The sequence below is a fragment of the Thamnophis elegans genome, chromosome 10 (assembly GCF_009769535.1).
Source record: "Thamnophis elegans isolate rThaEle1 chromosome 10, rThaEle1.pri, whole genome shotgun sequence".
NCBI classification, from domain to species: domain Eukaryota; kingdom Metazoa; phylum Chordata; class Lepidosauria; order Squamata; family Colubridae; genus Thamnophis; species Thamnophis elegans.
The window spans coordinates 28,282,050-28,304,778 of NC_045550.1; the positions used below are offsets into that span (position 1 = coordinate 28,282,050).

General features: G+C 37.8%; 1 protein-coding gene across 1 annotated transcript in view; it reads right to left on the reverse strand.

The window, feature by feature from the left end:
* Positions 1-9,779: 9,779 nt before the first annotated feature.
* The window catches only part of INPP5D (inositol polyphosphate-5-phosphatase D), an 84,849-nt gene continuing 71,899 nt past the window's right edge, over positions 9,780-22,729 (reverse strand). Inside the window, 5 exon segments of the mRNA XM_032225980.1 lie at positions 9,780-11,582; positions 12,338-12,898; positions 13,394-13,644; positions 17,332-17,448; positions 19,611-19,706. Coding sequence (XP_032081871.1) covers positions 17,411-17,448; positions 19,611-19,706 — 134 coding nt within the window. The 3' untranslated portion in view covers positions 9,780-11,582; positions 12,338-12,898; positions 13,394-13,644; positions 17,332-17,410.

Consider the following 22,729-nt stretch of genomic DNA (forward strand, 5'->3'; position numbering starts at 1 on the left):
CGGAGGAGGCCTACCCTGTGCGATCTGATGGGACGCAGGGAGGTAATTGGCAGTTGTCCCACCTGTAATGGCTTCCATCTGTTTTCATGCAGGTATCAGCCCTGCTAGGTAGCTCAGGCCAGCAACCACATTCTACAAAAAATGCTAAAGCTCAGCTTTATTGATACAGGCTATAATTGTGAATGTCTGACAGTGTTTCTTTTCCTGTTTTCTTACATTAAAAGAGTCAAGATGAAGTAATTTAAGTTACTTGTGTGTTCTTGTTTTCTACTATACTGGTGTTTGATCAATGGACAAAGCTCAAATTGTGCTAATGGTCTCCACATATCTTTTCTAAGGTTATCTCTATGTTCCGTATGAGACACGAGTCCATGAGTAACCTCAAGATGCAGATCAGCTCTATCTACTTAAGCATGTCAAAAGTGGTCTGCCTTTAAGGTAGCTTCCAAATCCTCAGCACTCTGCCTTAGCAAGATTTAATCTAAGCTTATTTCTCTCCATCTAGATCTTAATAGCTTTATAGCACTAAGTCAGGATCTCCATATCTAGCCATCCTTGGTCGGAGGTTCCTTCCCTGTGTTGGTGGTTGACCTCTCCCATTTTCAGGGATGTGTCAAACAACAGAAAAGACCCAGGCCCTACAGCAGTCCACGATGGAGTGATCCAAGGCTCATTCTTTGACCAGAATTGGAAAAAGTTAAAATGTTAAAGAGCCATTTACAAAGGAGACTAATAAAGTGGTATACATTATAACTTAGCTTTTCATGTGGAACAGACAAAAAATACTGTGTGTACTTAAAATTTATAAAATTAATAAGCTTCATTGTGACAGGAAAGGATAACTTTATAGCTAGTCTGAATGTTACAAGTACTCTAGAGATCTTCAAACTGGAAGCCCTCAATCAGTCATATATGGTGATGAAAAGTTGGGTGCACTGAGCATTAGTCTGTAGAGTATCATAAAAGGATCTTTTATATTGATATCAGTAATTTTGGGCTCTACTATTGAAAACCGAAGCAAAAGGTCTCCTTGAAGTAGAACGATCGGTGTGGTAGCTTTTGTAGGAATTAATGGTGCTTCTAATTTTTAATAGGCAAGGAAAGAGCCAAGAAAAATGACTCAGAGTTAAAAATAGCTCTCCTGAGAGCACAACAAAAGCTTTGTAACTGTCTTGCACAGTAGAGCCAGAGTAAGTGACAGTATAATGAGTGTTTAGTGCAATAAGCAGCTAATATATGTATACCATTAAGCATGGTATATATTGCTTTACAGAAGTTTCGACTATCACTAGCTTTTAACTATTTTTAGTCTGAAATGTACAAAAAAAAAATCCCCCTCAACCCTCCTTCCTGTAATTCTACAACTAAGACTGTACAAATTGTCTCTGATGGATAACGGATTATGAGGAAGTAAGCCCAACCTATAAATGTAAGTCATATAGTATGAGGAGAACCTAAATCACTATTAAGTTTGATCAGAACCATCTAGTTCCAATATATAGTGTACTGCTAAAACAAATTTCTTTCTCCTTCCTGAGAGGCATTCAACCTTCTGGCCAAAGGCTGCACTTTTAAAAGTGGTTAGGGAAAGAAAAGGTAGTTTTGATTATATTTAAATTAATTGTAATTCACTGTGGCAGCAGCTAGCTAAAATCTTGAAAAATAAACATTGTACCTAACAAGTACTTGAATGGGAAACCACCAGGAAATATCAGTAAATACCACTGGTAGGCTAAACTGGAAAATTAAAAAACAGTGACCAAACACTTCCATATGCTTGTCAAAAAAAATGAAATGGATTTCTAGGAATCGAACTCCACTCAAGGGACATTTTACTTTTATATAATTATGTCTGAACTTTCTCTTCTGCCACATTAATAATCAAGATTGGGAAACAACTTTTGAAGGATCCTGGTGGTTACAGCTATGGTTTGGGAGAGTTTGGGTATACTGGACTGTTCAAATACAATCACAGATACCAACTGTTTTCAATTTAATTTATCCAATTAGTAAGGCTACCCAGTTCAAAATAATTGTTAGGTCTTAAAAGAGATTGGTTCAAGAAACCCATACTTGCAGTTCTACTTAGAAAAAGTTAAAAGTCAAGACTTGTCAAAATAAGTCACACTATTCTGGTGAAGGAATTCATAGAGTATAGGACTATACACTTTAATGTTGGTGAGGTTGACAAATAACTACTCTAAACCCCTACAATTTAATAACGCTATGTGTCTGAATTGGAATAGCAAAATTTTAATTCTGTGGTGTGTACTTTTAAATATTCTCTATGTAGTAATATCTGCTGGAAAAGGAAAGTTTAAATATATCTTGGGCCATGTTAAAAGTAGCTGGGAGCAATTCTGCTACTGTTACCACCAACAGCTTTTGGCAGATTTTCATAGAAAGGAATTGCTGGATATGAAGAAAATAACTTCTTTTTGTGGATGCCTTACCATTAAGCTTATACTAGGGCACAGATAGATAGATGGTTGTTGCTTTGAGGGCATGAATAATGGATTTTTTTAAAAAAGTAATCAACGAATTACAAATTAGTCAATCTAACTGAATTCTTAGATATACTGTATGTTAAAGGTGGGGAGAGTGTTATGGCTGAAATAAAAGCTGTGAATTGTCAGAGACCAGATTTTGCTTCCCTATTTGCATATGCCCATCATACCCAAGGAAACTATTCCTTTCGTAGAACAAAGTCCCATCATCTTCCTTGTTTGCTGAAAAGGAAGAAGTATTGGTCATTTTTAACAGAATGAAATTCACTAGAGGCAATGGCAGTGACGTGCAGGGGAGGTAGGGCCTCACCACTGTCATGATGAAAAGAAAAACAAAATTAAAAGGAAAAAGGCAGAGGTAGTTGCTGTCAGAGTCACAGTAGATGATCTGGTTAGTGCTTAACTGCAGGGGGTGGCGAGAAAACAATGGGCCTCCTTTACCCTAGCTTTATGATTACTTGAACAGAGTTAAGCAAGGGTTAAAAGGCGAAAAATTCCTTATGCAAAGGAGGCACATGGTTCTCTCGCCTCCTCCTGCAGAGGGCACTTTGTTTAGAGGCTTTTTTAAAACAATTAAGCAGAGTCATCCACGTGGTGACTCTAGCAGCAACTATCCTAGCCTGGCCAGAGCAGCTCTTGCTTTTTCTTTTGCATTTTCATCGTGGCGGACAAGAGGAGAGTTGAAATCCTCTGACACAGCTGGAAAAGGTATGTGGGTCGGAGGGAGGGGGCAGGGGGAGGAAGTCAAAATTATTTGTAAGTAATTGTAATTTGTTTTATTATAAGTAATGTGTGTGTGTGTGTGTGTGTGTGTGTGTGTGTGTGTGTTTACCCGCCTCGGCATGTGGGCTGGCATTTTTAATTTTTTATTTTTTAAAGCAATGCTGCCGCGCCTTGCCATAGAGCAGGGCATGCCGGCTTCCGGCCATACAGTGCGTCCCGTTGTATGGCTGGGATGGCGGCATGCACTTTAAAGTGCCAGCACGCCTCCCGGCCATAAAGCAGGACATTTTTCGCTCTATGGCGGGGCGCGGCAGCATGCATTTTAAAGTCCCGGTATGCCTTCCGGCCATTCAGTAGGTCCCGCTGTATGGCCGGGACAGCGGCATGCACTTTAAAGTGCCAGCGTGCCTCCCGGCCATAAAGCAGGACATGTTTTGCTCTATGGTGGAGCACAGCAGCATGCACTTTAAAGTGCCGGTGTGCCTTCCGGCCATAAAGCAGGTCCCGCTGTATGGCCGGGGTAACGGCATGCACTTTAAAGTGCCGTGCGCCGGGCTGGGCGAGTCCCAGAAGACAGGCGGGAGACGGCGCAGGCGTCTGGCGCCCCTTCTGTCACCGTCCCTGAGGAGCCACTGCCGCTGCCTCACTCCTCCTAGTCTTCACCTCACGTCACTGGGCTATGGAGATGTGGCCCCCTGCCATTCTTTAAAGCAGGTTTCTCAACTCCATCTACTGCCTGTAGAATTCTGAGATCACACATCTTAAAATTGCCAAGGTTGAGATTTAGTGGTTAAAGGCAAACCTAATAAGGAGCAGCTAACAATGTACAATACCTGTACAAAACTGCAGACTTATTTAACTGCAGATATTAGTCTTTTAAGGATTTGTGCCTAATCCCATCGGCCTCCCTCCACTCATTAACAAGAGGCAAGGCTATTTCTGGCACTGCTGATGCATCTAAAACACAAGCAGTTCCATAACAGCAACAGCTCTTTATACAATCAAATTTGTCTGGCTTTCTCTATATGGATCAAGGTCCTGATTGCAAATCAGAGCCCTAGAATTTCCAGCTCTACAATTCAAATTCTTATAAAATATTGTATCTTTTTGTTGCTTGCTCTTCCCCTCTATTTGCTTATGTACAAGCTAACATGTTTGTTTTCTTAAAAAAAAAACACAGTACACAAATGCTGCATTAGTTTCTGTTATCCAATCAGATTACAATAAACAGTTTAATGAAAGCTACCAAGTCTGCCCTTAATTAAAATATTGAGGATGAAACTGATTTGGGTGGTTGTTAGCCACAACAAAAAATAAAGAACAAGGAGAATTAAAATTAAGCATAATTGTATGAGACTTTATCATAAACCTACAGATAAATTTGGATGTGTGAATTTCACAGCTGTTGCAATATGAACTGTAAATAAAATGTGCAAAAAAGATAAATTAGTAAGAATTTTTTTTGCTATATAGCAAAGTACATCTGTTCACAGCAATTTATAGCACAGATTCATCTGTTGTCTTCTATCCTGTGTTGTATATTGTCGAATATGACAGTATATGGCTGAAATCCTAACTACTTACAGGAAAATTTATTTTCACAAACCTCTTAATGTTACTTTTTAACATTCATCTTTGATACCAGTCCTATTTAGTTTGTTTTTACATTGTTTTTAATGTTTCTTAAATGCTGCCTAGGATCGTTAAGGGAGCAAGGCGATACACCATGGTCTATAGAATTTATAGGCAAATCTCACTCATAATGGTATTTCTAAATCAGTGACGTGCGGTGAAGACGAGGAGGAGTGAGGCAGCGGCAGTGGCTCCTCAGAGACGGTGACAGAAGGGGCTTCGGACGCCTGCGCCATCGCCCGCCCGTCTTCCGGGACTCGCCCAGCCCGGCGCGTGGCACTTTAAAGTGCATGCCGCCGCCCCGGCCATACAGCAGGCAGTATGGTCAGGCCCAGGGCGGCGGCCTGCATTTTAACGTGCCAGCGCGCCTCCTGGCCATAAAGCAGGACATGTTTTGCTCTATGGCAGGGTGTGGTGGCATGCACTTTAAAGTGCACACTGGCACTTTAAAGTGCATGCTGCCGCGCCCTGCCATAGAGCGAAATGTTCTGCTTTATGGCCGGGAGGCGCGCCGGCACTTTAAAGTGCATGCCGCTACCCCGGCCATACAGCGTGACCTGCTGTATGGCCAGAAGCCGACGTGTCCCGCTCTATGGCGTGGCGCGGCGGCATGGCTTTAAAAAATAAAAAAGTGCCAGCCCGCGTGCCAGCAGAGGCGGGTAATACATACACACACACACACACAAATTACTTATAATAAAACAAATTACAATTACTTACAAATAATTTTGAATTCCTCCCCCCTGCCCCCTCCCTCCGACCCACATACCTTTTCCAGCTGTGTCAGAGGATTTCAACTCTCCTCTTGTCCCCCATGATGAAAATGCAAAAAGAAAAAGGCAAGAACTGCTCTAGCTAGGCTAGGATAGTTGCTGCTAGAGTCACCACATGGATGACTCTGCTTAACTGTTTAAAAAAGCCACTAAACAAAGTGCCCTCTGCAGGAGGAGGCGAGAGAACCACGTGCCTCCTTTGCATAAGGAATTTTTTCGCCTTTTAACCCTTGCTTAACTCTTCTCAAGTAATCATAAAGCTAGAGTAAAGGAGGCCCATTGTTCTCTCGCCTCCCCCTGCAGTTAAGCACTAACCAGAGTCATCCACTGTGACTCTGGCAGCAACTACCTCTGCCTTTTTCCTTTTAATTTTTGTTTTTCTTTTCATCATGACAGTGGTGAGGCCCTTGCCTCCCCTGCCTGCACGTCACTGTTCTAAATCATTCATCACTAGAAGCAAAGAACCAAAAGGAAAGCTGTAACTGCAGCACCCCAGATGTTGTCAAATGCAAGTCCTAATATCCCTATTTGCTATACCAAACATTCCGAAGTGCTTCACAAAGTATATTAGTATAAAACAAATGTCTCTGCAAAACAACTAAACAATTGTAATACTTGCAGAGATGCCCACAAGATGTGGTCAAAAACGTAATGATAGTGCCAGGGGTTGGGTTCTGGCCAGCACTATTGCTGGTTCATTTGTACGTGTGCTTTGCACTCATGCACATGCTGGATACTTGCTGTGCGTGTATGCGCAATGCAATAGAAATTGTTCTGCGCATGTACAGAAGTGAAAAACAAAATGGTGACAGCGGTGACTGGGGAACCGGTTCGGGGGTGTGGCAGGCCTGGATTGCTGCTAGTTCCAGTGACCCAGGCCGTTATACTACTACCAGTTCAGCTGAACCAGTAGGAACCCACCAGTGTGTAAGGCAGAGAGAGAGAAGTTTCATATTGTATGTTGTTTGTTTGCACTATTGTGGCTGCCATCTTGAGTTTCTGACTATACTCTATAAACATCTCTGAAAATTTGTGTGTAGCTGGTTTGAAGGCTGTCCTCAATTTTTTCATGTGCATTCCCAAGAAAGGAACAAGCTGGCAAGTGGAATTCATAGGTTCCCTAGGTGCAATTCATAGGTTGCCTGGCCTCCAAACCAGTTGGCATTGTTTTCAATTACTAATGCATGACATACAAAATACACAACTGATTTAAGATCCCAAAGAGAAATACTTCATTTGCATTAATGCATCCTGAGAAATATTTCTTCATAATGCTTTGCATTACGCAACTATAGCTATTAATCACTGAATTTCAGAATCATGTGGACGCCCACATAATTCATTCCTGCAATAAAAGCTACCTTTGCATCAAACATTATTATGAACAAGTTGGAGTGGGCTGTGTAGTATACATAATCAGAATTCTTACTGTATAATTTTTACTTTTCCATAATTAAGTATGGTGGGTGTTTATCCCTGGATACAGTGCTGTATTGGAAGCTAGCATTTTCACCTACATTCAAAATCCCTTCTATGTTTCCAAATCTGCACCACAGAGCTGCCTGCAAGAAACCTTAGTAGGTAAGTCTGGATGGAAACCTTATTTTAGGAAAGAGGTATATTCAGTTTTACAACTTACCTTTGTATTCCAATTGTTTAGAATTCATAGTAAAACCTTGATTGTAAAATCATATTGCTTTTCAACAAAGATGGTTAAAGGTAAAGGTAATGGTTCCCCTCGCACATATGTGCTAGTCGTTCCCAATTCTAGGGGGCAGTGCTCATCTCCATTTCAAAACTAAAGAGCCAGCGCTGTCCAAAGACGTCTCTGGTTATGTGGCCAACATGACTAAATGCGAAGGCACACGGAACACTGTTACCCTCCCATCAAAGATGGTTCCTATTTTTCTACTTGCATGTTTACATGCTTTCGAATGGCTAGGTTGGCAGAAGCTGGGACAAGTAACGGGAGCTCACTCCATTACGCGGTGCTAGGAATTCGAACTGCCGACCTTTCTGATCGACAAGCTCAGGGTCTTAGCCACTGAGCCCCTGTTATATACTCTGTTATACTCTGTTAATATGATTTAAAATCTAGCAATGTTCTAGTTAAATCTTAGAATCTCATTCTGTAAGGTTAATGGGAATGGCAAGATAGGCTGTATAGTTAGAACTGGGGTAGTGGTAGAGAGAAGCAACCACGCTTTTAAAACATTATTCTGTATGTTACAAATTGTAGCTAAAACCATTAAGCGTTCATGACAGCTGGATCTCCATGGAAATTTAACACACTAAAAGAACATGGCTATTTTTAGATCTGAGAAGTTGGGAAATCTATCTGTGGGAAACAAGCTGCTTTTCAGTCTTCACAGTAATTCAATGGAAAGTGGCTAGGATAAATTAATTAGGTGAAAAAATTAACATATCTGATTCTCAGAAAGAATTTTCTCTCAGTTGGAGATAATCTTTCTAAATCAAGAATTGCAATGGTCCTTATATTCTCTGTCCTGGTATACAATTCAGTATATTCTGATCCTTGATTCAGATAAATGAATTACGTAAAACAAAACACATTGTTATTATTAATATGTAACACACATAGGGAGTTGTAAAACTCTGACACTTATATCAGATCAGTCCTTTTGTAAAACAATAATATCTCAGTAGGACTTTCCCTTCATAGATATGGTTTTGCAGATACAGACCCTCAGTTTGAAGATAAGAGCAGCTCCAGTTGAATCAGATCAGCGTTCTATCTAAAATCAACCACCTTTTCCCATAATTGTCAGGTCATATTCAGATTGCCTTCCAGGTCACTGGTATCACTCTATGAAGGGAGGGCCATTTGATTGGACTCTTCAAGTAACCAGCAAATCCAATAGGTTTCCAAGGATCTGTTGGGCTAGGGTTAGGGTGTCTGGAGCGCTATAGGAATATCACCTGGGGCAAATCTGATCAAAGCCAGGGAAGAGCATTGGTACTCCATTATCCTGCCATCTACACTTTTTTTCTTTTTACTCCCTCACCTTCAAGCCATGGCTCATTAAGTACAGTATTTATAAATATTGAATCCCAAAACATTATTATAAGGAAAAAGGATGAAATAGTACTTAAAAGCAACAACTATTATGTGCAGAGAAACACTGATAAACAGAAAGAATAGTAAAACATTGGATAATTTCAACACACAATGAAAATTCTATTGTTTGGGATGAAGTCCATTATTGCCTGAAATCCAGATTTTTGTCTTGTTATTTCCAATATTTACTGGATCAACGTCCATAAAATCAAGAGTTTGTAAAATCAGGCATTGCCTAGACCCAAATTGCTTTGTTTCAGTAAACTTTTTGCATGAAGGAATCTTAAAAATTCCTGAGTACCAGCACTGCTACTTACTCTGTCAATGGGGCCTTTAAAAAAAAAATCTGCACAGCCTTTCCCGCATTTACTCTTCTTTAATTATGTTCTGGAGCAATGTGAGAAAATAAATTGACCCTAGTACAACAGGTTGGCATTTGCTACCTTCCACCAATTAAGTTTCACCAGGCACTTTGTTTATAGCTCCATTCAGCAGCATAAAATGTCTCCTTCAAATTTCTTCAAGTCATGGAAACATGACAGATAACAGAAGGCAAATGGAACTTAGTTCATATAAATCTATTGAACAGTAGCAATCAGAGATGAGGATGTCAACATGTTATTTAATAACCTTAAACAATCTGCAGTGGCCAATCATAATAACTTGCTTCTTTTGCTGCTTTTTTTTTAAATTAGCAATGAGCACAGAAAATCAAAAATACTATTCACTGCATAATTTTATATAGCAATAGCAATAGCAGTAGACTTATATACCGCTTCATAGGCCTTTCAGGCCTCTCTAAGCGGTTTACAGAGAGTCAGCATATTGCCCCCAACAATCTGGGTCCTCATTTTACCCACCTCGGAAGGATGGAAGGCTGAGTCAACCCTGAGCCGGTGAGATTTGAACCGCTGACCTGCTGATCTAGCAGTAGCCTGCAGTGCTGCATTTAACCACTGCGCCACCTTGGCTCTTATTGCAAAGTTTTTTACCTAAAGTCTCAGATGGATACAAAAATAAAAATCAATAATCATTGTGGTCAATAAGATAATACAACTTTAGAAATAATTTTAATTATGTTGTTGCAGTTTAATATATATATATACAAAACCAATTAAGAGGAAGACATTAATGTACACAAATCCAACAAATTAGTTATTAAGTTATAATACTAAAATAAAAGAAAAAAAGAAACAAATTAACATACTAATTTAATATAAATCACCTAAATGGATGACATATTCATTTAATAACAATATATCAAATTACACATAGAAGCGTGTCTACTTTAGCAAAATATTATGAAATCTATAACATAGAAACATATTGTGTCTTAATTGGTATATAAAAATATTCTTTTAAAATGTGATACATTTCTTGAATCCAGTCTGTGATATCCAGATAATAGGAGTTTTCTTGTCCCTCTGTATAAATCTCTGGGCTATTCCACACATTTGATATAACCAATTTATTCGTCCATCTACTAATACATATTATTACTCCAAAAAGAAACCAGAACTTGCCACAGCCAAATATATTACATTGCCAACAGAGATACAGTCCATTCTTTTGATACATTCTTGAGGTGGCTAATATACTTGGAATAAACTTCTTCATGAATTAATTTTAATTTCAACTTTAAGACTTGCAGGCAATGATATTCCATGACCTGATATCCCAATACTTTTTTCCATCAGTCAGAAATATCAATAATTTCTACTTCAAAGTTGTTTTTAAACCTCTGATATATTTCCAATTTAATTTTAAAAGATTCCATTAAAATGATAGCATTTTAGCCTCCTTTGAAGAGGTTAAGACACATGAGCCTGAATAATTACAACATGCTGAAATTGGATAGACTGCCACTGTTGTGCACTAGGCAAAAAGAATTCTATGTGTAGTTATTGAATTCCTTAAAATAACATTGCCAAGTTGTTAATTTAGAAACTATTCCAGATTCTATCACATTTTGCACCAGAATGGAAACTTATTTTAAAAGAAGAATAGATTATTCATTAGACTCACCATCAAATCTAATGTAATTAAGCTCAAATATGTTTAGCTGCTTAAACCAGGATAAGAGAGATTGTTTTTTATTATATTTTGACTCAAGTAATTGCCAAAGTGATATTATAATGAAGTCAATATAAATTGAATATGTATACTATATAAAGCAAACTACAAGACACCCCCCCGCCCACACACACAAAAAACACACAACACACACACACACACACACTCTTAAATCTTTCTGGAAGGTTTCAGTTCCTCATGTGTACTGTTCTTTATTCACATTATAAATAAAAAATAAGGAATTATCTGGAAAATAAGGCAATCATTATGGTCCAAAGGAAATTTTATAGTTGCTGAAAATTCATACTCACTGTGTTCTCTTAAAGAACCAAGTTAGCATTTTGCGCATGGTCAGAAATTATACATTTTTGGTTTTTATTGCCCCTCAATAAACCACCAGGTAATAATATTTAGGAAACTGGGCCATTATCTAAAAATATATATTTGTCTTAATCTGAAAAATACCACAGTAATCTGAATAATACCTTCACATGCATCCAACTCATATAATTTCCAAATCCCATAATTATTCACAACTTTCTTGCCCTTGAAGGAATTGACAGTTTTAAGCTTTATAGCACTCATTCATCTCAGTCTTTTGAAATCAATTTTGGTCTTAATTAATTTTACCTTATGTTTCATAATGTGTACTTCCATAACAGAGAAAGGCAGAAAGATTTATTCTTCTTTAAACATTCAACGGCTTGTGTACCTAGTCAAGGATATTCTGAGAAATGTTCGTGCTATTTCTTTTCAGGATTCATCTGGGTTTTTCATCAGTGATAGTTTCTTTCACTAGAAAGACAAGAATAACATCCATCCTTATGACAGAATAATCAATGAAAAGTTACATTGCTCAGGAATTAGGCAACACACATTTAACTTCCTTGTCTCTGTCAGTTCACAGGGAGATACTTTTATTTCAGCCATATCACTCTCCTCAATTAACAAACAGTACTAATTGTCTGTATATCTGTTTTAAGTGTGCAAAAAAGTACACTTGTGGTCTACATTGCAAAAGGCAGTAGTATCTCCATTAAACTTAGAGATATTTAAAGATTATGAAGTAGTGTTATGATCACCTGGTTTAGCATATTAATTTACACGAGTTAATGATAGGTCAGATGCCTGACCAGCAGAAAACTGAGTGCTATTGCTTAGTTTACAAAAAGAAACAAAAATATCCCACAGTAAATTGTCCTACTACTGCCACTATTTCAAATTATCTCCTCAAAAATTTGTGGCAACTTTTTCCTTGATTGGATTCGAGCAATTATTACTGGATAGTTGTATGGTTCCAGAGAAAGCTTTGGTACCATCTATGGCTTCCTTAATCTGCCTCCCATTTATATAAAAACATGTATAATTATACATATAACAACACTGAAATAGACTTGGTTACTCAATCACCACATACATACTTGGTATACAAAAGCTTCCATACTCAATCATTAGCATTTCCAGATTGGGCTGAAAAAGGACATAACCCATTTCTAAAATTCTGAAGAACTGTTTCCTGTTTCCAAATGTATATGCTATATTAAACTTACCGGCACAGCTGCTCTGCCAAAAGTCCCATCCTCATTTTGGTGTTTCCTTGAGATGGAAGTTCTGAGCTTTCTCGATAATCTCGGCCCTTGATGTGCTGCATATCAAGCACCACCTGGCTTTTAGAGGAAGTGGGTGGTTTATCTGCACTACTTCAGATCTTGTTAATTTAATGGGATTCTTGAAAGTTGGCAGAGAAGGATCTAAATTGGAACAAGGCTTCTGCTGTGTTTTGAATCTTTCCTTCACTGAAATGTTTTCCTCAGATGATTAGAACAGGTATAAGAACGAAATCTATGTGTGGGGAGAAAGAAAGGTGGGGAAGATTGTTGCTTGCAAGGTTTGTTGCCATCTGTCTCTTGTAGCTTGGTAAAAGGAAAGTTTTGATCAGGAATGGTTGGGAGTTCTTTCCGGGAGACCTTAAACAACTCCTGTTCTCTCTTAATTGGAAGCTTGTCCTTGGATTTTGTGAGTCATAGAGAGGATTATCAAACATTTCTGGTTTTGATATGCTTCATCTTGCAGCAATGGTTCTATCATGCTTTTTCCTCACCTCACTGTACCTGCCGAGGTTAGTAAATTAAGAGAAAAAGGAAGGTTATATAACCATTATACAAGTTTGGAATGTTTTGAAAAGGTTATATCAATTAATTATTTTTCTATTTATTATTGTTCTATATTGTTGGAAAGGGAAGAGAGGCACATGGGTTTATAAATTCTATGTTCAAAAATAATTGATTTGCCTTGAGTTTTATGCACCTTCAGTTGAATGGATTTGTCATGATTTTATCTTTGGCAGCACAGTGCCTGGCACTGGCCAGGAAAAGATTCAAAACTGATGGTGAATGCATATGAAAATAAAATATTGATTAAGCAGAAAAATAGAAATACGGAGTTTATAAATAGCAGTGACTATGGTTGTCCTGTTAGATAATCCTGTTACCTGAAGTCTAGAAATAATATGATTTATTGAATGGTCCGCTAAAGGAAAAGCAAAATATGGGAAATCTAGGTTATCTCAGTGGTCTAAATTTAGACCAAAGGGGTATAAAACTTACAGTTGATCTTTTTGATTAGTTGCAAAAGGAGCAGAAAGTCTTGGAGATACAGGAGACAGAGTGGAAGGTGTAGTAGGAGATTCTAATCCCAATAGTGGAGTATTATCTTTTGGCTGTGGATCGTAATTCCAAAGGGTATGTTGTTGATCTGGTAAGGGATCTGCTTAAACTGGGTTGTTGTAGTGAATGGTTGAGAGGCAGAAGCCATCCGTAAGTAGGTGGCAGTGTTGATCTCTGGGGGCACTGTGTTCCTGAAGAAAAAATTAAGAGAGGAGGAATGAATTAGTATGTTAGAATGTATAATTATTCTGGAGACTTTGGAGGAGTTAAGGCAAAGTCAATTATCTTCTTTTTAACACTTTTTCCATTTCTTAGGCTTAAAACATGTTTTACAGACAATCACTGCATAGTTTATCTAAGGTCATCTCTGTGGGTCTCAACACAAGAATTCTAGAACAGGATTATTGGATTCCTTTGATTAAGTTCTTAGGCCCCAGACATGGGACAGAAGAGCAATAGTCACAAAAGTAGATGATCATCAGAATCTAATTAGAGAATATCAGAATCTGAACTGGGGAGTACACCCTTCCTGGAAACCTCTGATACTCACCTACTGTGGTATTACTCTGATGATGATGATTGCTCCAGTGCAGGGGAACCACACTGATCATTTCTCTCTCCCATATTTTTAACATCTATATGAAATCTTTGGGAGAGATCAGTTTGGGTTCTGTAATCCAGCAAGATGGGAATGATGTTTTCTCATAACATCAAGGCTTTTCAAAGGAGGAGAATACCTATGATTAGGTGATCCTCCTGAACTTGCAGCCCCTGTTTAGCTTTGGCTGGTTTACAAGTTGCAATCCTAATACCTGAAAATAGCAACTAATTTCTTTCTCACCACATAGTTGGATTATTACAACATGGTCTACACATGCCTTTCTTGAAGACAATAAAGTACATCAGAGTCTTCCCAACCTGCACATCCTGTGCAAACACAAGAAAAAAATCTTCTTAGTGTGTTGCCTCTGTAAAAGGGCTTTGAAGCAGAAAATTGGCCCCCATTTGGCCTCCTTCATTTTTAGTATCCAGAAAGACATGAAATACTTAATCTTCTGTAGGGGTAATAGAATTTAGCTGAGTATCACTAGGCAATCTTTAGTTATTGTTTTATCATGGTTTTAATGGAATGTTAAATGAAATACCCTGTTTCCCTGAAAATAACCCTCCCCGAATATATGCAACATAGCAGCAGCCATGAGGTGACCACACTCGCCGCCTCCTGCACCTCAAAAATAATACAACCTCCCTGAAAATAAGGCTTATTTCGAAAGTCAAAAGAAAATAAGACCCTGTTTTATTTTGGGGGAAAAATGGGTGATGATTGATGGATAGGCAGATGGATAGGTGAGTAGACAGATAGGCAAGCACCACCTATAATTGTTGGTGATGTTGCTGTTTTGATAATGAACATATCCTTTCCAGTGTAGACTGAAACATCATTTTCACTAAACAAGGGGGTAGAGAAACAGAGTTTCTAGTTAAAGAAGGAGCATTGTTCCAAATGCAACACTCTTCTTGATTTAAATCTCTTCTACTTCAAATCTTATAAAAGTGAGAAATAATGAAGAGTCATTGTCAACAGCTTCCTTCACTTTTTAAAGCTTATCATACTTCTCTGACCAGTTGTACTATATCGTGCCCACATATGTGTAACGTACTATATTGTGTATATTGGGATATACATTAGGGATATGAGCTTTTTCCTGGCTAAAAATCTGTACCTGCTATTTGTACCTGATGACATTCTTGGGATTGTATTCCAAAATGTACTGGCTGAGGCAAAAACACAAATGACCATTACATGTAGATCTATTTTTAATTAATATTAAATAGTATTAAATATTTTCAGTCATGTTTTTCTCATTTCATTTTGTGCCCCATTGAAAGTTATCTTCACAAGCTATATGTGAAGCTGAACCAGAGGTAGGTTGCTCCCGGTTGACCCGGATCGGGCAAACCAATAGTGGTGGCGACGGAGGCTCTGCCCACCTATCCAGATGCTTCTGCGCATGTGCAGAAGCGTCGTGTCAGAAGTGTCGTGTGCGTGAGCAAACCAGTAGTAAAAAATGGAAACCTGTTCTGGACCCCCCCCCCTTGCTCGTTCAGAAACGACTGCCACACACGCAGCTTGCAAAGGAATGTCTTTATCACTCTGGCTTTTGCTGGCTGCGAGCCCAAAATAAACATAGATAAATTCTCTGGCAAAAAGTTAAACAGCAAATGCAAAAACAAAACTCTCACAGCAAACCAGGTTACATAAAGCAAATCACTTATCCAAGTGCTTCTTTGAATCATGAACACGAACTAGACCAGGAACGGAACGGAACTAACAAACGAACGAACGAACAGACGTTGACTTCTGCAACTAAGGCGTGGCACCATCAGTCTTTTTATCCACAGGAGGAGATCCTTAACGAGTCCCAGCTACTTGTTATCTTCTCCTGTGAGCATCTGAAACCACTCACAGGAGATTTCTGTGTCAGTCTGATAGCAGTCCCAAAGGCTCCTACCGAGCCACAACAGAAACCCATCACTGAGCTGCACCCATTTGGACGCCACAAATAATCTCGGGCCTCAAGTTGTACAGGTAGTCCTCAACTCACAACCATTCATTTAGTGACCATTTAAAGTTACAACAGCACTGAAAAGGTGGCTTTATAACAGTTTGTCATACTTAACAACCATTGCAGTGCACCATGGTCATGTGATCAAAATTTGGCAACTTGTATATATTTATGACAGTCGCAGTGCCCCAGGGTCCTGTGATCACTTTTACAATCTTCTGACAAGCAAAGTAATGGGGAACCCTGAATCACTTAACAAACTTGTTATTAACTTAACAGCAGTGATCTACTTAAAAAACTGGGTGAGAAAGGTTGTAAATGGGGCAGAACTCCCCTAAAAACTGTCTTGCTTAGCAATGGAAATTTTTGGGCTCACTTTTGGTTGTAAGTTGAGGACTACCTATAGTCCTCAACTTACACAGGTAGAGCAAAAATACATTCATATTATAAATTTTAATTTTTGCTGACAGTTCAGCCTAAAGTTGATAAGATGAAAACTAGGAGCAAGATTATGTCTTATTCAAATATTATGCTATCTGTTCACTTAATTAATTTTCTTTCCATTTTAAAATAATCCTCTATTTTATACTATGTAGTTTTTTCAATAGAGCTCATATAAGTGCCTTCAGATGTATATATAAGTGTCCTGCCTAACTCATAGAATTATTGCAAAATCCAGATTATAATATATTTATTTTCAACCATCCTGTAATTTTCCCACTTTTCCCATTATTTTTCTTACTATTAAAAAGAAATCCATTCAGAAGATAAATGTTTTTGATAGAAGCCATTTGAAAGCACACAGGATTACAAAATACTGACCTTCCTGCTAAAAATAACCTATATAGAATATGTAAAAATGTTACAGTGCCAGCTGTAATTAAAGCCAGGCCAAATGTAAATTTTGAAATTGAAGTCACCAAAAGAAAAATAAAGCAGTAGCAAAAACTAAAGTCTTACTATATGTGTCCACAAATAATTTAGTACAGCTTTCAAGTTTATTTTTTAAAAATACTGTTCTCTCTCAATAGTGAAGCAAACATCTCATTTGTCTCAGGTTATTGGTTATACAGTAATACAGCCAATCTAGCAAGAAAACATTTCCTTGCATTTTTGCTTGAAGAAGTAATTGACATTATGGGATTACATCTGGAGAGAGAAGAGTTAAGCCTTCCTTTCCTTTGAAGCATTATGCCTTAAACAGAAATCTCATGATTAAGCTAACAGAAATGAATCCCATCATCATGTGAGAAGAAGCACACAAGTGTAAATACACAATGAGGCTTCCTCAAAAGTGAAATTCTGTGCTACCGTCCAATATCATCTCTGCAAGGCTCATCAAGAGTTACTGCAGTTCCACGAAACCGAGCAATGGCGGCTGCTTCTTTGGCTACCAAATGAGTGGGCCTCCTGCTAGAAATAGTAACCCTTTTCAGAGAAAATACAGGTTAGAGGATTTTGAATTTTCTGCACGAGAATATTTTCATATTGCCTTTTTTAAACATCAGTGAACAATGAAACAATTAGAAGTCTTACAACCTTGGCAATTTACAAGAATGGCCTCAAGTATGTCTAAATATATGTTCAGTTTTTAAGTTTCTAGGTTCTATCATATCTCAAGACTTAAAATGGTCACCTAGCATCAAAAACATCATCAAAAAAGCATGTCCTTTCTGTGCCAACTCAGAAAGCTCAAACTGCCCAAAGAGCTGGTGATTCAGTTCAATAGAGGAATTATGAGTCTGTCACCTGCACCTCTATAACTGTGTGGTTTGACTCAACCAAACAAGACAGACACAGACTTCAACGGATTGAAGTGCAAGAAAAAAAACAATTGCTACCAATCTGCCTTCCATTGAGGACCGGTATACTGCACAAGTCAAAAGAGGGCTGTGAAAATATCTACAGACCCCTCACATCCTGGACATAATTGTTTCAACTTCTGCCCTCAAAATGTGCTATAGGGCACTGCACATTAGAGCAACTAGATAAAAGGACAGTTTTACCCCCGATGCCATCACTCTGCTAAGCAACTAATTTCCACACATGGTCAAATTATAACTAAGACTGTATTACTATTATTCTTCTCATCCTTGCTAGTACCTATCTCTTCTCACTTATGACTATATATATTTTACAATTTATATTGTTTTATTTTGTTTCCTGGTATGATTTGGTTGCTTATTAGTAACCTATGATTATCACTAAGTGTTGTATCTTATGATTCTGATAAATATATTTTAATTTTCCTGCTGTACACTAAGAACATATGCACCAAAGACAAATTCCCTGTGTGTTCAATCACACTTGGCCAATAAAGAATTCTATTTATTAGTACAGTACATATTTGTTATATTAATATCTTGCATTTCCTCCAGGAGCTCAAGGCAAATTACCAACGAACTTCCTAGATGGGGCGAATCTGAACATGGATCAGTCCAGCCTTTTGCAACATTTTTAAACCATCATTCAAATACTATTGCTGAAAAACTGGATTAAGTGGCACTAAATAAACATAAAAAAGATTTAGGAGGAGGAGGAGAATGGGATGCTGTTTGGGAATTAAAAATACTTTCATTTAAAATGGAAGAGAATTCTGTTTAAAAACTCATAGCTAAGGCTATAACTATAAACTATAGACTATAAACTATATTTACAAAGAAATCAACCCCATATGTTTGAGAGAATCTGACAGATTCTATCATTTCTGGTGAGAACGTAAAGTTAATAGATGGCTGTGATGCTATGTCTTTAAGGAATACATGATTACAGAACAAAAATTATGTTCTCTTATAATTAGTGTTAAATGAGGTGAGAATGATAACATATTATGTAAAGAAATACTACTATTCTTGTGACAGCTGTGAGACAAACAACTGCTAAAAACTGGAAGATGAACATTGAAATTGCTGAATTGAGGTCACAGAGATGTGGGATATAGCAGTTACAAAAACACTATGATTAAAGATGATGAATGTTCTGGGATCAACATGGAAAAATTAGCGTTGTACTATCTACGTAATATATCAACAACCAAAATGATCCTAGATTATTGGTATGTCATGGAATCACATTAAAACATACTATAAATATTATTTGGGTATAATGTTTTTACAAATATCAGTATCTTTTTCTACAATCATAACCTTGGGTTTACTTAGAAAATATTTGACATTTTTCATTATATTTTTATTATCTGCCAGGTAAGGATCCATGGAGCCAACTTTCTTAGTTCTTACTTCTCTATACTGCACTACGTCTATAGTATATCGCATTACAGACTACATCTATAGTGAAACCCAAGGTTATGAATGGAGAAAGAGTGAGATACTAATATTTTGAAAAATATTAAACTGTAGTGCAATCTGTAATGCAATTGCATTCTATAGTGCAATATAGATGTAGTGCAGGGCTGTCAAAGTCCTGGCCCATGATCCAGATACAGCATGCTGGCCATGCCCACACCGGTTTAGTGAAAGGGAAAAAAGTCCTGATACGTCATGTAATGTTGCCATGAGGATGTTTATGACAACCCTGTTTTAGTGTATCAATCATGTTTGCATATAGACAATTAGTTGTCTTCAACCTACTTGTTGATTTGTTCCCTTCTTTGGCATGGTCTATACAGCTCAAGCCTCTGATTGATTTTTGTCCAGCAGTTTCATCTCGTTCAATTTTCACAAAATCTGAAGGTAAATAGATCCAAATCAAATATCAGTGCATCTTTATACCTTTATAATGCTATAATCATAACTAAATAACCTAAAGTATTCAGGAAGTATACATTTAACTTAAGGTCCAAATAACTATTGTAGATGATCTGTACGGTGAAAATAAGAAAAATACATTTGGGATACTATCGATCAAATAAAACTACTAAACTCTGGCAAGACCCAACTGCTGCCTGGGAGAGTGGTAAGCAAGAAAGCAATTTTGAAATCAGATGCTAATCACTGCCAACTGTGCAACTTCTTGTTCATCTCAGATGAAGCATGGGTATCTCACAGGTCGTTCCATATTTGGGTAAGCAACATTATGCATGGTGCAGAAAAAGAGTAAGTAGTCAGCAAATGAAATTAAAAGCAGGAGATAAAAGAAAATACATGGAAATCTAACTAACTCTATTTTATACCAATTCCAATCACTATGCTACCTATATCTTTTCTATCCCTGCAAAGCATACTTGCTTCTAACACATCTGCATACCAATTCATGTATTGCTTTTTTGTTCTTTAAACTTTGACCTCTTTTTGAGGATCTCATCAACTCCATTCCAGATCTTCCTTGATCCTTCTTTGCTCTTGATCCATTACTTTTCTTTCACTAATATTTGTTTCATTCTTCTTACATGGAAAAACCACCTCAGTTCTTTCAGATTGCTATTTCACTTTTGTATCCAATCCACATTCATTCATCATCTACTCATATTTTTATTTCATCTTGTTTACCAAACACACATTCAACTGGCATATTTTGCATAATATATTTTGACTGCATCAAATATACTTGTGTGTTTCTTTATAACATACCCAACATGTCACAATGTTAGAAGAAACTGGTTTATTTTTTTCTTTTTACCATCCTATAATCTCTTAATGCTGGATAGAGTTGGGGCAACTGGATGGTGTTGAGTGTTTATTGGCTAGATGTTTTTCCTGATGCCTACATTGGAGTTTGAAGCAGATATTTTCTCTTTCTGGCCTGAGAGAGAAATGACTGCTGCTACTTAGGATTGAATTCTCAACCTTCTGAGTGAGGACACAAGTGTCTTCACCACTAGATCCCCCACACCACTAACAAAAGAAGATGCTCTTATACACAGTCATTTTCACTTATTTCATTGCAACATACTATCTATTACCACCTGCTTTCCACCACTGTTTTCATGTTTTAACAACTTTCCACTTAGCATCTTAATTTTCTGTAAATATTCTACTAAACTGCACAAATTCATCTACTTCTTCTCTCTTCTTTTGCCATGTATGTGCAACTTGCAGTCATGCACTGTGTATACTGCAATTATTTAATCTTCAATTCATTAATTCAGATACTTATTTTTACTTGGATACAAACATTCAGTACAATCATTAAGGATTTCAGTTAATAACATGGTATAATTTGCATTAAAAGTATGATATTTTCTCATCTTTAACCAGTACTGAATATCTCTAATGCCTCGCCACAAGCATGTCTTGCGTATTTATCCAGAATGCACTGAACAGTCAAGGGGATATACAGAATGTCTCTTCCTTCCTGCTCAATGTTGACTCCTTCACTGTGCATTCGATTGTTTTGATACATTCTTTATTTCTATCATCTATTGCTGTTCCCATACCTAAAAATCAACTATATATCCATGTACAGTATTCTATAATTCAAACTTTATTTACCATTTTTCTAAGTATTCAAACCTTTTTTCTGTCCATAGTGTCACAATTGAAACATATTACAATCTATCATAGATAGTCAGGCAGATGGCACCCTTTCTCTCATTTGTTTGGAAGCAGGAAGGGAAGGACTAAAACTAGATCCTGTACAATTCTATGTATCCAAGGTCATTGTTTGATAATGAGAAATGTTTTATTGCTAAAAATGCTTTATTTAATGGCATGATCTTTTCAATCATTCTAATTTCTTTCTTTCCTATATTTGCTATTTGTCAGTCTTTATAGAATGAGTATACAACTCTGATGTCACCACTCTGACAAGCGTCATCCATACCTAAGCTCTATACCAGGTGTGTCAAACTCAAGTCCATGGGCTGGATCTGGCCCACAGGGTGCTTAGAAGTGGCTCGTGGGGCCGCCCTCGATACAGGGAAGGACTAGCCCACAGTGCCCCTGCCAGTAAAAATGGAGCTCGGGAGGGCTGAGCATGACCTCTTCGGGCTCCATTTTTGCTGGCAGAGGGCTGCAGGAGACCACCGTAGCCAAAAACGGAGCCTGGTCAGGCCACACACAGCTCCCCCAGGTTTTATTTTCAACCACCACAGCCACCTGCAATGGATTCTCCCAACACCACCAGGGCCACCACAGATCGAATGGGCCACACCCCAGCCACCCCATCCCCATCCCACCCCAAGGTCAAGCACAACCCTGATGTGGGGCTCAATGAAATCAAGTTTGACACCCCTGCTCTACATAGACTATTTCTAAGGAGATGAATTTCCTGCTGGGAAAACAAGCCCTGTTACTGGAATAAATGTTGGAAATCTGATGAAATTGATATTCACGAACTATTTAAACTACTGGATTAGGCCCAGGTTGGACTTGTGTATTCCATGACATACTAACATATTCCTAATGTCATGGCCACACTTTAAAAGGTTTGTGTTTTTTTAGAGTTTAAATGGCTAACATAAAAACATTCCCTCTGCAGTTTGCTGAACATCTTTTCATTGATGTTTCCTTAATATTACATGCTCACAATCTTTCACAAACATTTATGGTCTTGCCCCATATTGCAGACGACAGCTTAGTTTTCTGGTGCAGCCAAGTTTATATCCTGAACTAGGCAGATGTGTTAAACAGCCCAGGTCAGTTTCCCAGCACCATAGAGGGAGTCTGAAATTGAACAACACTAGTTTATGAAACAAGTATATAACTCATTCTCTTACATAACCATTTTGGCTGGTTTTAGCTACTAGAAAAACAAAAACAGCTCTTTCAATTGCCCCTCTTGGCCAAAAGTATGACTGGCTTGGAGTACT